This window comes from Miniopterus schreibersii (genome assembly GCF_964146895.1).
Source record: "Miniopterus schreibersii genome assembly, chromosome: 2".
NCBI lineage: Eukaryota > Metazoa > Chordata > Mammalia > Chiroptera > Miniopteridae > Miniopterus > Miniopterus schreibersii.
The window spans coordinates 164,906,305-164,922,368 of NC_138102.1; the positions used below are offsets into that span (position 1 = coordinate 164,906,305).

A 16,064-nucleotide genomic window follows, 5' to 3' on the forward strand; every position below is an offset into this window, starting at 1 on the left:
AGCATGTCCTTGTGTTCAGAGCTGGATTCTGTTTCTCCAGGAACTCAGAGAGACAATGACAGTCACTTACTGTTAGGTGAAGGGAATGTGAGTATTCCTTGTATTATTTTTTCCCCACTTTTCTGCCAGTTTGAAGATTTAAAAAATGAAGAAAAGAAACAGTAATGAGAGCAGGTGGAATCTAGTATAGCCGTATTAGATATTAAAATGTATTGTGAAATTACAGTATTAAAACAATATAAAAAACAGCATGAAACAGTACAAAGGGAAAGATCATTGGATTAGGATATAGTCCAGAACTAGATCCTCAATCATATGGAAATTTAATACATGAAAGAAGGGGTGCTACACATCAATGGGGGGAAGATATGTTATTCAGTCAATGTTGTCGTCTTCTCCATGACATTTCCTGGAATAACCTTAGCTATTCAACAGGTTTCTAAGTTACAGAACATCTTTTTAAAAAATATATATTGATTTCAGAGAGGAACGGAGGGAGCAAGAGGTAGAAACATCAATGATGAGAGAGAGTCATTGATCGGCTCCCTCCTGTACACCCCAGCTGGGGATCGAGCCCGCAACCCGGGCATGTGCCCTGACCAGGAATCGAATGGCTGAATCATAGGTCAGTGCTCAGCCACCTTGCTATACCAGCCGAGCCAGAACATCTTTCTTGATTTGACCTCTCTAGTGAATTGCTCAGGAAATGGTTTGCGGCCCCACTAAAATCCTGACCATCAAAAGGTGTTATAAAGACAAACTTCTTTCACCAGTGTGGCCCAGCAAAGGTTAAAAGCACAGCTCCCACTCCCAGCTCATTGCCTCTAATTCCTCCATGGCTCCCTCAGACCCTTTATCTCCACAGGCCCCATGTCTTCACCCCACCTCACCTCACCAATGGGGAAGCAAAGGCACCAGGGCCCAAGAAGGCAGAAATGGGAGCTGGGTTGACCTGGCGAAAAGGTAGATATGACCTTGGCCTGTTCCCTGGGCTCTGGTTTCCAACTTGTCTTTCCAGCTCAGAGGGAATGAACAATCTTGATATTATTTTTGTCCTTAGAAAATCCTACATGCTGTTGTTTTTTCCCTATGTCTGAATTAAAAAAATTTTTTTTTCCCATTTAGCTTAGAATGTTCATGTTTCTCTGTCATTCAGAATACAGTCCAGAACACAGTCCATTCTGTACTATATTCTACTCTGCTGATCTTTCTCTGCATACTGTTTCATGCTGTTTATGTCCTACATTTTATTCTGGGTTTTAAGAACCTTGCAAGATAGTATCTGATAAAAATCCAAGATTTTAAAAATTTAAAACTCCAAGAAGTAGATAAAGTTTACCTGAGATATGCTAAGTGAGATCTATTTTAATCTTATAAATATACCAAAGGCTGTTTCTGACATCGAAGAAACCCCTCTGAGGTTTGGAGGAGTAAAGGGAGCCCGGTGAGACCTGCATGACATCCTGGCCCCAGGGGCTTCCCTTCCTCCCTTCCTCCCCAGCTCTCAGTCTCAATTTCCCCACAAGGGTCTGTTCCTACATCCCATTTCTTTGCTTATTCTGTCTTTTCGTCCATTAGAACATTTACGATATGCAAAGTACTGCACTAAGTACCTCTATGGTTACCCAAATTACTTCATTTCCTAAACTAACTCCCAGAGAAATTCAGCAACATTTTGAGTTTACTGTCCTCAGAAAAGAAGGGCAGGGAGGCTGTGGCTGTTTCTGCCTCCCGGCACCATGAACGCCTGCTGGGTGAGTGCTATCTGGTGTCCCATCAATGCTGAGCCACAACCAGCCGAGTGAAACAAATGCTGCCTGAAACCTGCCTGAAAAACAGGAGTCCTGCCAGGGTTGATGTAATAAAGGGAAACTGAACTATGCATCAGGAAGCCAGTCGTCAGTGGGAGATGAGCCGATGAGGGTGTAGAAAGGGAGTCGCCAGTTTCTGATGACGACACATGAGCAACACCATAACCTGGCCCATAACACCACCAGTGTTTCACCGGGGCAGGAGAGGGTGCCCAGAGAAAGGCCTGCTAGGATGGAAACGGTAGGAACAGACAACACACAGACCTGGGTTAAATTAGTTCTTTATGTTTACAACCCATAACCCAGAGCCTTGAGCAAAATTTCAGGGAGGCATCAAGAACACAGAGCTCCTTAAAATATTTCTCCCTTCTCTCCATATTTTCACTCCACAAGCCAGACTAGATAATATATACACTCAATTTAAAAAAAAAATCTAAAAATAAAAATAATTTCCAATGCAGAGTTCTGTAAAGAATTCCTAATAAAACCGTTCCAACTTCAGGTATCACTGAGAATTCGTTTGGTTCACTTTGCAAAGGGAACTGCATCAAGGAAAGGCGGAGGTAGGGCAAAGTAAGATGTTCAGGCAGTGGGGCTGCTTCACATCACCTTCAACCAGCTTCGAGCCCTGGCCACACCATCTGACTTGGGTTCCGAATGTCCTCAGGGTACTGGCGGTGCCGGGGAACACTGGCCCCGCAGGAGGGGAGACTTACAGCTTGAGCTCTCGGTCGGGCTTCATGCTGAAGGGCTCCAGCCGCTCGCCCTCAGGCAGCATGCTGTTGAGCCGCTCCAGCAGGGGCACGGTCTGGTCGATGCCCATCTGTATGCGGCGGAGGATGGCGGACATTTCATTGACTTTCTGGATCTGCTCTGCATATTTGGCATACCTTTTCTGGCGCTCCTGCATGAAGCTAAAGAGAGTTTCTACAGAAAGATCCATCTGTGGAAGGAGAGGAAAGGAAATGCATTAATCGAGTTCAAGTCCTCTCAGGAGCGTCAGGTGATCAGCACAGAGTCCCACGGGTCAGGTGGAAGCCAGCTCGCCTTCGGGGAAGCACTGGGGAATTAAAAAACCCTCCTGACAAAACTTTATCAGCCACAGCCCCAGAACCATCATTAGAGGGAGACTGAGAGATGACGGTCTGGCTCTGTGTTCTGAGAATGCGAGCCATTTATACCTTGTTGAGATCCTAGGATTCTATCTCGACCTCTCTACATGAATGAATCCTGGGCTCAGAAATCAGACAGACCAGGTTTGAATCCGGCTCTGCCACTAAGGTTGATAATAATTATGTTTTCTATCTCAAGGGCTTCATCTGCAAAAAACCCCAACAAATTCAGGAGCTGCCAGGTTGCTGTGAAGATGAAATAACACGTGCAAACACACCCAGCACAGGACTTGGGGTGGCACAGGTGCTTTAAACCGCGTTCTTAATTCCCCTGAATGGCTGCAGGTGGGCAAAACCACAGGAAAGAGGTGGCTCTCCCTGCCAGGACCGAAATGCCAACCACGGCTCAAGTCCATACCCTGTAAGGCAAACTGTGAGGACTGCTTCATACACCCTCTCCCTCATTTGAACAAACTTCAGGCTCTGGACTTCTCTTCTGTGATCTCTGTTTTTCCCCTGGTGAAGTTCTTTGGAACCTACTATCTGGGTAAAATAGGGGGAGGGAACCTCCAGCATGTTGGATGCCTGTACCCCCTCCTGTGAGTAGACCCCACATCCACTCCCTTCCTGTTTCCTCCCCTGACCAGTGCAGAAACAAATTCCCAAGACACACTGCTATCCCAAAGTGCAAATGCCCCTTCTGCCTTCTTCCCATCTATCCCAGGAGCATGCCCCTTCCTAACCCAGAATCATGCGAAGTGCTGGCACTCACCATGCTACCACCGAGCCTCTGAAAATGGTGTGATCAAAACAAACAAAACTAACACAGAAGAGACCAAAGCTAACCCTAGGAAAAGAGAAAAACTGGTTCTCTTTTCTGTGTGGTTCTCTATACTGTGTCTGTGTGGACAGAGGGAAGGTGAGGAGGGAGGCATTAGAACTTGGTGCTTGAGTTTTGGGTTGGTTCTGCCCCCCTCGTTCTGGAATAAATGCCTAGGGGACAAAAAGACAGCTAGTGGGAGGGGGTGCGGGGAGAAAAAAATCTCAGTATGAAACTCCAAATAATGTGGAAACAGTTTATACTTTCAGAGGGTTTTCTGCAACCCTGTTCAGTCGCTCGGCACTTCCGAGGTAGTGAGCTGGTAAATTATTGCATTCATAACAGTCAACCACCAGGCCTTTCCAGGGGGTCAATTCAGTCCAGCACCTAGAAACACCCGGCCTCTGAGAGGCAGAGGGAGATGTGGGAGCCAGATGCAATCCTCATAAGAACCAGCACGGCTCATGGAACAGCCTGCTCCAGAATTCAGAACCCTCTTAGGTTATCACCTTTCTCTTGGCAGGGGCATTCCCATCCCCCAACCCCCAACTCTACCAGGCTAGACAGGGACCTGAGTTTATCTGAAATGGCCTCTAAGGCTCTAACTTAACATGTCTAAGTCTAAGGTCCTTGGTAATCAACCCATTCCCTGATTTATACCTGATCAGTTGTTACAACCATCTTAGCAAGGTATTCGGTGGCATACACTTCCCTACGCATTGCCGCACCCAGCTGGGGCCCATGTTTAATGTAGACAGAGTTTTTGTTCAAAGCCACGTAATGTTTCATGCTTAGGTAAGAATACATCATTCAAGCATGCTGTTCATATATCCTTATAGTATGTCTTTCAAGAGCCAATTGCATAACAGTCCATGAAAGAAAAGAAAAGCCACAGAAGAGGTAACTTAAGGTTGAGTCATCTCCAAGGTCTCAGAGCGACAGAACCAAGACTAGAACCCAGATCTCCTCAGTCCAGCATTTTCCATTTACATGTATTTCCTAAGCAACAGAGTGTACCATTAGTGGTACATGAGATTCTAGTTGGTACATGGCTTGGCATTAAAGAACATCAAAGTACACGATGGAAAAGTCATTGTCTCTTAAATATTTCCCCATCCTTTCTGATTGCTGCAAGAAAGTCTCAATTTGGTGCAAGTAAGACTTTAATACCTGCAAGAGTGTAATAAAATTGGTGACATCTATTTCTCATGTCCTTTGCTCTCTGAGGCAACACTGTTCCTGATCCCTAATCCCTATCTCAGTCTCTGTATGGTCAATGAACCCCAGTGCAGACTTATTCTAGAACATCCAACACAACTTTAGGCAGTAAAGTCAGTATCTAATGCAGTTCTGGATCTTACCGTTTTAGCAATCTAGAACTTATTCACCTTTCCTATTTCTATTTTTGGCACAAAAATTCTAGAAGCATAAATATAATATACATGGTCAACAAACGTGTGTTGAGTACTATAGGGTGCACCATGCAAGCTCATAGGGCTATAGATACTGAGAACCAAAACTTTTCACACCCACACAGCTTACTGTGTACATTAATATGACTTTACTTTTCCACTGTCTTTGTTAACATAACTTTACTATTCCAGGAAACCCAGGCCCAGAAAGAGAAATGTTGTGAATAGCTTTGTTTTAGGAACTTCCAGAAACACCATTTAAATGTTAAAAAAAAAAAAAAAAAAGATTTTCCAATACAGAGAGTGACTGTTTATTCTCCACAGCTCTTGCCTTAAAACCCTTGCTTTGTGGTGACTAGGTTCTAGTTAGTGGATGTGGATGTGGAAGTCGCCCGTGGCAGCTGTTAGCTGGCACTCTCCCTTTGCTCTCCCTCCTCCTCTTCCTCTCTTCCTTCATTCTGCTGTTGCTAGAATGTGGATACAGCCCCCTTAGGCCACAAGAATTACTAAGGTCACATCACTGGTTTGGCAGGGCAGTAAGCTAGAGAAGTCTGGGTCCATGAGGACTTTTGTGGCTGAGAGCAGTACCAGGCATGGGAAAGAAGAAGGAACTTCCATTCTGTATAAGCCATTGTAATTTCAGGTCTCTGTAACAGCAGTTGAATTTAATCTTTTACTGGTAGAAATGAATGAGATAAAGTACCTGCCATCAAGGAACCAAATATTTACTCTCAAACTCATATTTCAAAGCCTGTCCTACATATTCATATATTGTCTTTTGTGGCAGTACATTCCAAAGGACAGATGAAAAAGGAAGTGAGATTATTTCTGGGTATATCTGGGGGCTTCATTAAAATATTAGATCTCTGTAGAATGTGCTCAAACTTGTTCCAAATACCCTATATGGATGGTGCAGACTATTTGCCCACCTGGTCAGTCTACTGCTGATATGGATCCAAAATATTAACAAATCAAATCCAATATACAAAAGGGTAACACATCCTAACCAAGTGAGGTTTATCTCAAGGATGCATGCTTTTTTAGCATCTGAAAATCAAAGTAATTTGCCATTTCAACAGAATAAAGGTTAAAAATCATATAATCATTTCAATAGGTGCAAAAAAAGGATTCAACAAATTCAATTATGAATACTTTCAGCAAACTAGAAACGGAAGAACAACAGTTCTCACTCGATAAAGGGCATCTATGGAAAACCTACAGCTAACATCACAGTCAGTGGTGAAAGACACTTGTATTCCTAAGATCAGGAACAAGGCAAGGATGTTCACTCTCATCACTTCTGTTCAACATGGTACTAGAAGTCCCAGCCAGTGCAATAAATCAACAAAAGGAAATAAAAAGCATAGGAAGTGGAGAGGATAAATAAAAGGGCCCTTATCTACAGATGATGTGATAGTGTATTTAGAAAATCTTAAGGAATCTACAAAAAACTAATAATAACTAACAAGTGAATTTTGCAAGGTTTCAAGATACATGGTCAAGATACAAAAATCAACTGTATTTCTATATACTGGCAATGAACACCTGAACAATGGAATAAAAAAATACTATTTAGAATTGTATCAACAACACAAAATACTTAGGGGAAAATTCAACACAACAAAGACCTGTATACTAATATTGCAAAACCCTGCTGTGGAAAATTAAAGGCGATCTCAAAAAATGGAGAAATATACCATGTTCATGAATTGGAAGATTCAATACCATTAAGATGTCAATTCTTCCCAAATTAATTTATTGATTCATTTGCGATCTGAATCAAAATTCTAGAAAGCATTTTTGTAGGTATTTGATTAAGCTGATTCTAAGCACAAAGACTGGCCAAAAGAATTTTGAAAAAGAAAGTAGTTTGAAGATTTATAGTACTTGATTTCAAGACTTACTATAAAGCTACAGTAATCAGAATAGTGTAGTATTGGCACAGAGACAGACATATAGATCAATGAAACTAAACAGAGTATAGAAATAGATTTAAACATATGTCATCAATTGATTTTTTTTTTTTACAAAGGTTCCAAGGTAATTCTATGGAGAAAAGAAACTTTTCAACTATTAGTGCTAGAATAAACAGATATCTATACAGGAAAAAAATAAACCTGGGTCCCCTACACCTCACCCCATACACAAAAATGAACATGAAATGGATCACAGACCTAAACATAGAAGCTAAAACTATAAAACCTCTAGAAAGAAACAATGGAGAAAAACCATTGCTACCTGAGGTAAGACTTTCTTAGGTTCAAGCATTAACCATAAAAGAAAAAAATCATTAAATTGATCTTCATCAAAACTTTAAAGTTCTATTTGAAAGACACCATTAAGAAAAAGATAAGACAAGCCACATTCTATGAGAAAATATTCATAATATATATATGTGATAATAGACATATCCAGAATGTACAATGAATGCAATATTAAGAAAAAATCCAAGTTTGGGATCCTTTCAAGAGAACCACCCTGGAGCCTCCGTCACTAAAACATTAATTGAATTTCTAAGGAAAAACATCAGCTTTTAAGATCTTTAAAAAAAGAGGATCAAGATCCCTTACGGGAAGATGAGCCTCCAACGGACCAGCTGAATATCAACTCAGTTTATTAAAAAGAAAAGGAGGGGGAGGGGCCAATGCAGAGCCACTCGAAATGAGGTGGAGCACAGGGGAAAGTCTCAAAGGCCATCACCCGTAGGGGGATCTGGCCCTCTTGGGACAAAGGTTCCAAGGAGGTATGAGTGAAACATGCCTGATGAGTGTATCCAAGGGCACTGTTAAGTAAATTGAACTACAAATCAGGAAAAAAAGAGTAGCCAGATGTTAACCAGACATCATCTGAATAGAACGCCCTTGCTGAAGCCTGATACAGTGTGGAATGGAAAAAAATTCTGTTCTTACACCACTCTGAGTATTCTAGAGGCTTCCAACTCATGACCAAGATCATCCTGAATCCAATCCTTAGTCTCTGGATACTTACTGCTGTCAAATGAAAAGTGGCTATCCTGACACACTGAGGGGTCTGGTTCGTGGAAGCTCTCACCTTGACTGAGCTGGAGTGGCAGAATGGGACTCCACTGCTTTCAAACCCACTGGCTTAAGTTCTCACTGGTTCACATTCCAAGGTTTAGCCAGAGCTTTTACCTCAGGTGTAAAGTGATCATGCTGACCCTGGGAGTGACCTGTTTAGATACTGAAGACATTGCTGAGCTCAAGCTGAGTGACTCAGTCACTCAGAAAGGAATGGGCTTCTTGCAGAAGAGGAGAGGACTTCTACAGAAGCAACAAAATAAAGAACTGATGTGAGGCTAAGTAACCATTCCAGCTTCATGACCAAGTATATATAGCTTGCAGATGAAGAGAGTAGTGTCAGACAGAACTGGGTCAAAATATTGGCATAATCCATGGACACAGACATGGTGAAGCCCTGGGGCGGGGGGTGGGGGCAGGGTAGAAGGAGTCAATGGGGAAAACAAGGGGACATCTGTAATTCTTTCAACAATAAAGATAATTTTGCATATGATTTATTACCTGTGACCTTGAATCAGTTACTTCTTTGAGCCTCAGCTTCTTCACGGTTAAACTGGGGATAATAATAGTACCTACCTCACAGGGTAGATGTGAGGATTAATAACATGTACAAAACACCTAAAAGAGCCCCCAGAAAAACAGAGCTCCATAAATAATAAAATTCATATAAACTGAAACAGAAACTATGTCTAAAAACCTCTTTTACATGAAGAATGGAAAAGCAAGGTAAGAAATTTAATAAACAAGGACAGAAAAAAGATCTTTTTTGGCATTTTGAGGTACCCAAATAGACGCAATATACCTTTGTTGTAAAGGTGGGGAGCTTATTGTTATGACTCATCTCTGTTACACTGACTGTCTTCAAGGCTTTCACAGTCACTCAGATGGCAGTTTAACATTGTGTTTCTGCTGACAAGTTTTATTTTTGTCCTAAATTTCTGCTACTGAAAATCTTACAACAGAGTCACATTACTCATCCCAAAGTTTCCTGAGAGGAACACTTCACACTACATAATAACTGAAATCATTATTTGCCTACGGGTCCTCCCTTGTGCTTTTTACGGTCAGCCATGACAATAAGTGAGTACTCCCACTGTTTGATGTTACCCAACATGGTAAAATAAAAATATATAAGTGTACGTGCATGTATTTTTCCCCCCAAAAATATTCTGAAAGCAGAAGAGTTTTAGTAACTATCTTCTCCAATGAGAGTACACAGCTTAAAAACTTCTGTTGCATAAAATTTCCTGACAAAGTAAGCTTTGATGCTGGTTTGGGACAGGTGGGTCATCCTGTGGAAGATGTCTAAGTGCTTAATGTGATTTCCTTTTCAAAGTAAAGGTAATCTTTTCAAGGTAGTGATTCATATTACAAGGGCCTATGGCTTTAAGTTCAAAAAGAGGCATGACACAACAATAAATAGGAGCCTCATATAGATATTGTACAAGATGGCCAAAAACAAGTGTAATAACTTTTTTATGGGTCAAAAGAAAAACGAGCAGGCAAACTGTGTTCCACAGTCAACAAAATTCAAGTCTATATAATCAACAGACCGTTGCTTTCCCTATCCCTAAGTTACTTACATTTACAAGAAATGTTAAAAACAAAAAAGACTCTTGAGGACTTCAGGAGACTACGTCAAAAAGTTACCTTTCCATCCTTTAAAAGTAATGTTCAGCTTTTAATGTGATGTCTCTCAGTTAACTTAAGCCTCGGGGTCCATTTTTATTTGATCTCAGTAGATGGTTCACTTTCTCTGTACTCATTCTACACTTAAACTCCTGTTTCCCAAGGAGGTCAATTCAGGAATATGGAGATGGGGAGGAGGAGGCCATGATGGGCCAAGGCCAGCTAACCAAGGGGGGCCTGTCCCACTTCTCACATTCTGAATCCAGTCCAGCTTTGTTCCTCCCTTACACAGGCATCCTCTGTGCTCCAAAATGTAATAAATATACAGTGATAGACAATTATTTTCTTTTATTGTAAGATTTTTCTAGCTAAGGGGGCTAAAAGGAAAAAGTGACAATTCATCCTGTTTTATAGCAATTCAAATAATAAATTCTGAGATCAGTAACAATCTGTAGGGACTTGGCCATGCTTCAAATGTCTATTTGGAGGTGGATCTATTACTGATTTTTAGCAATGTAGGCTCACCCCTACCCTAAATCCTTGACATGGCTAATAATTCATTACCACAAAAAGACAGAAGGCTAATAGAAACAGAGGCATGGATACATGGAACAGACTGACAGCTGGCAGTGGGAAACTAGGTAAAAGAACGTGAAGGAATTAGCCGAAGAATATATATGCATAACCCATACACAGTGTGGCATTGGCCAGAGGGAGGGGGGGAGGAGGTTGAGTAGAGGTAAGCAAATGGGGGGGGGAATGGAGACATCTGAAATAGTATCAACAATAAAAATAAAGTTTAAAAAGAAGACGGAAGACTTGGATTTAAATCCTACTAATTGTGTGACAAATCACAGAGGATCAGTTTGTACTTTTAAAGTGGTAATAATAATACAGTACCTGTCACCTGTCCTTCCTGTCTCACAGTAGTGTTATGAAGATTGTAACTGAGAGGATATATACAAGAGTGGTCTAGAAATAGAACAGAGCTATAAAAATGAAAGTTTATATTATAACAAATTCCACTGAATGGTCAAATATGCTTAGAGATTTGTTTTTCATAATGCTAAAATGAAACTAAGAAATTCTCAGATTATATGACCACATTCAAAGAAAAATGCTTCAGTATTTTACATAAAGCTTCACCCTTTCACATGTTCTGAATCTCAGAACTACCAATGCTCCTGGTTAGAAAGCAGTTAGTATAACTATGTAAATTAGTACTGTCCAAAGGGCAAAGTCTGGTGTTGCAAATATAGCTCATTTCTCCAAAGAAGATCTACAAATAGCAAATAAGTGGATGAAACGATGTTCAACATCATTAGTCATTAGGGAAAGGAAAGTCTAAAACACAAGCAGATACTCCTTCACACTCACTAGGATGGCTAAAATAAAAAGACAGACAATAACAAGTGTTAGTGAGGATGTGGAGAAATTAGAACACTCACGCACTGCTAAAGGGAATGTAAAGTGGTGCAGTGCTTTGGAAAACAGTTTGGCAATTTCTCCAGAAACTAAACATAGTTTCCATATGACCCAGCAATTTCACTCCTAAGTATATACCCAAAAGAACTGAAACATATATTCACACAAAAATTTGTACAGAAATGTTCATGAAAACATCATTCATAATAGCTCCAAAATGGAAATAACCCAAACATCCATCAACTGATGAATGGATAAATAAAATGTGGTATATTCATACAATGGAATATTATTCAACCATAATAAGGAATGTAACTGACAACACTTGCAATAAATGCAAGGCTACAACATGGATGAGCCTTGATAACATCATGCTAAGTGAAAGAAGCCAAACACAAATGGCCACATACGATTCCATTTATATGAAATGACAGAATAGGTAATCCATTGACATAGACAAGAGATTAGTGGTGGCCAGGGGATAGGAGGACAGGAGATGGGGAGTGACAGCTAATTTATACATGGCTTCTTTTTGGGGTGATGAAAATGTTCTGGAATTAGTGGTGTTAGTTGCACAACTGTGTGACTACTAAGAACCACTGAACTGTACACTATAGAAAGATGAGAGGTACCTCAAGACTGAGTTCTTAGCAATCTCTTGGAACCTTCTTTGCTTCTTCTTAAACTGACCCCATAATGGCCACATTTTTAATCTCACTTGATAGGAGGTGCCTTCTTCTCAAGATCTTTCTTCCACTCTATGAACCTGGTGCTTGGGCTTAGTCGCTCTAGCTTTCATACATCAGCTACCTCCTGATTTTGTCTTTGACTCATATTATTAGCTGCTTCTACTTCAGAGAGTGGAATGTTCCTTGCCTCCAATCATAAATTTGGCACGTGCTAGCCCACCCTCCACCATCAATCCCCACCATACCTTCACTTGACCTCTACTGGGGATTCAGACAGATGATAAAAGTTAGGGTATGCTAGGCTGCAACACAAACTTTTCCCAATCAAATATGTGTGTTCTGGCTATCTGTCCCTCCTCCAGATCACCATTCCTACAGAGGAATTGGGAGTCCTCTGTGAGAATGTTCTCTGGGGTGCCTCTCTCTTACACAATCGACAAACAATGGTCAGATGTTTTCATTAATTACATCACAGGCCAAATGTCACCAATTACCACATAATGTACATGTTGAAGTTACCCTGTTTCTGAAGACAGTAGTTTACAGTAACAGCTTGTAAGAGTAAACTCTTGCCATTTATTCTCATATCACGCCTTTGATCTATAAATCAGACAAGAAGAGAAACTCTTCTCTGGCAAATCTTAATTCACATGGTCTCAAAAACAAAAACTGAAATCCATACTAGGGGGACTGTGTCTTTTAGCAATCTATGTACATCATATTAGGATGACAGTAGGTAGAACACAGTATACAGTAGTCGGTAATTCCCTACTTATTTTAATTAATGTAATAAAATAATGTATAGCAGTTACAATTACTATTAATTATCTGAAATGTCGGGCATTGTACTCTGTATTATATTGATACTATCTTTATTCCTTACAACAGTCCTATAAGGAAAATATCAGTCTCTTAGTAGAGATGAGAAATTGGGACTCAGAGGTCACAGAATGTGCCCAGGGTAACACAGCTAGTACTAGCAGTGAAATCAGAATTTAAACCCAGGCTTCTCCACCGAATCTTCGCCTATCTTTTCTACAGAGCTCATTAATTCAAATGTCAATTCATTTCACTGAAATACATACCATGTTGAGCAATGTGTTCAATACATTTTCAAAATCTTTAACAGATGAATTTAAATGGCAATTCTTAGTTTTCAAGTGCAGTGAAAGAATACTTTTGTTTTTAATTTAACCACTAGTATTTATTTTTTAATAACGAAGTATTAGACATAACATGTACATTTATAAAAACAAAACCTGAGAGGAGACCAAAGGGAAAAACTATTTGTCAGCAGATTAACTTGAATGACATTTTCACTGGCAAAGTCTGTTTGCAGCACACTCTGTACTCTGACATTTTGCTTGTACAAGCATTTCACAATCCTCAACTTCACCGAGGGGGCTTAGAACATAGAATTTTAGAGCCACAAGGGTCCTGAGAGAACATTTGATCCCATCCCCCTCACTTTACTAGACGACTCCAGAGTGGGTAAGCAATTTGCCTAAGTCTACACAGCCAGTGCTGCCAGAGCCAGGCCTGGACTCCACATCTCCTGCGTCCAAGGGCCACTACATGACATTACTGCCAGCTGTCCCAAGCAACTAAGTCTGCCAGTGCCATTTCCTTTTCCACAGTTAGTTCCACCTTGTCAGATGAATTATAACTGTGTGTGAATTAAAACTGTGACCTAAAACAGTTTTTCAGTACACCATTTCTGGCCATAAGGATAACAAAAAATCTACCGCAAAGTAATGTCAAAATCAAATAACAAGGTCAAAACAAACATCTCCATACCCATTAGGAACAGAACCTGCTCAGGTGGACCTAGATCTGCAACTAGGAGCTATCAGTTTAAGCTGTGTGCAGTTTCTGCTTCCTCTGGAATGACATAAGCCTTCCCCAGCTCCTTATTAGTCTGCCATTTCCTGTTGCTCAATGGCAAACAATGGGCAGACTGTCGCCAGTGTTTTCATTAATTACACCAGGGCTGAATGGCATGGATTACCACATAGTGGACATTTTGAAGTGACCCTGTTTCCTTTGTTCAAACAATGTATTTAAATGTCTCTGCAAAGGAACAAATTTTATTTGGGTCTTCAAGAGAATTGAGAGAGACCAGGACCTCAGGAATTTGAATTGCATCACTTTGTTCCAATTGTTATTTTATGACTTGCCCAACTTCCCCTGAGGCCTTCTTACCCTCAGCAGTTACGGGCCAGGCAGGAAGGTAGGCAAGAAACCTGAAAACCTTTAAGCAGGTCCCAAAGCTAAATATGTTAGTTGGGCAGACACCCCCCCCCCCCCACACACACACACACACACCGGGAAAAGGGCTGGCAAGGGACACGAAAGGCATCAAATTTGGGAAAGAAAAAAGATCAGCATAAAGGGAAAGCTTGAGGACACAAAGCCCACTCCGCCCTCTGCCTTGAGAGGGCTTTCCCTGGACTCTATGAAGACGTTAGTCCAGGGCACACGGACACCTTAGATCTCTTGCCTCCTGAGAAGTCGCTGTTCTGCTTTCTCTCTAATTAAAGCCCTCCTCTCTCTGCATTCCTTCTGGAGTGGGACTGGGGAGGTAAGAGCCTCTCGTCAAAGCCCGCTCTCTGGCTTCCCTGACTGTGCCCCTCTCGGTCCACCTTCATGACTGCCTAGTCCTCGGAGATCCTTTCTCAAGAAAGCAATCGATGGGGAGTGTAGAAAAGTTAGCCTCAGAGTAGGGAGAGCTGGCATTTTAAGCTATAAATGTAGGGTCTTCAGGGTTTTTTAAAGTGTCCCCTAAGGATTGCTTTTGAAATATAAAAACATAAAGGAAATATGATAAAAGGGACACTGAGTCAGGGGAAGTTAGCATTAGGTACAGACATGGACAGAAGCTAGAAGTAAAAATCCTTGCATAAAGAAATGAAGAGAAAGACAAAAGAACCGTAGAAAGCATCTGGAGTTTCAAATGCGGGTTTTAGATCTGGGTTTGAGTCCCAGCTCCACTATTTAACAACTGTGTCACCTTGAATGGTTTACCTTTCAGGCCTCTGAACCTCGGTTTCTTTATCTGTCACACACAGATGATAATGCATGCAAAGTGCCTATTCCAGGCCTGACGCGTAGTAAACGTGAAAAATGACGGCTGTGTTATTACTGCTGCTGCTACTACTACTGCTTCCTTAAGAGAGGAGCGGAGAAGCCACGCTGGCAGATGGAGAGGGTGGGCGATGAAGAAAACCTGGGAGCCACGTCAGTGACCTGGACTCCCCTTCCTAATGCCAGGATCACAGGGAAATAAAAAAGTTTGTATGACCTAAGTGACACATTCAATAGTTTAAAACCTGAGCTGAGGTGATTACACAACGTAAAACTGGATTAATTATTTGCTCTACAAGTCCCTTATTTAGGCATCCAACTATCCATGAACACAACCCCTTTTTTGACTCAGAGGAGAGAACAGGCCTTGCAGGTGGTGAGGAGGTAAATATTTTACAGCTGAAATCCTCTAACTTATGCTAAAAAACAAACAGGTGGCACCTCCTGTGAGGAGAAGATGATGATGATGACAGTGACACTAAGATACTATTTTGGTATCCTGTATCTCAGTTGATGCCAGAGTCTGCGCCCTCAACACTATGCCAGATGACCTCTCCTGACATGCGAGAGCCTGGTCTCTAGAGTCCAGAGGCTCCTATCCTCAGCCAAGCACAGAGCTGAGGTGACAGCTCATCATCACTACACAAACTCATCCAGCAAACACTTCCTGAGCACTGGGGGAGAAATGAGGCAGGAGACCCCTTCTGACCAAGGGGAACCAGGAATGATTCATAGGTAGGCTGCTGGCAAGACTGATGGGAGCACAGGACTCATCAGGCAGAGATGAGCAGAGTCTAGCAGGAGGGAGCACAGTAGAAGGCATGGGGCAGAAGTGGAGACCAGGGAGCAGTCTGACTTTAGTGGATTCTGGAGACTACAACTATGATCATGACAAGATGGAAAGGCAGGAGAGTGACTGGTCACAGAAACGCTGGTCTCAGCAAGGGTGAAGGAGAGAATCGCTAAGGTACCTTAAGACAGAGGAAGAAATCATTGCCAAATCTACACTTAATTGTGCCACGAATACTTCTACAGGTTAACATC

The 16,064-nt window shown here is 41.4% G+C and overlaps 1 protein-coding gene across 1 annotated transcript in view; it reads right to left on the bottom strand.

Moving 5' to 3' along the window:
- Positions 1-298: 298 nt before the first annotated feature.
- The window catches only part of BORCS5 (BLOC-1 related complex subunit 5), a 66,652-nt gene continuing 50,886 nt past the window's right edge, over positions 299-16,064 (bottom strand). Inside the window, exon 4 of the mRNA XM_081128122.1 lies at positions 299-2,754. Within this exon, the coding sequence (XP_080984248.1) occupies positions 2,524-2,754 (231 nt within the window). The 3' untranslated portion in view covers positions 299-2,523. The remainder of the gene's footprint in view (positions 2,755-16,064) is intronic.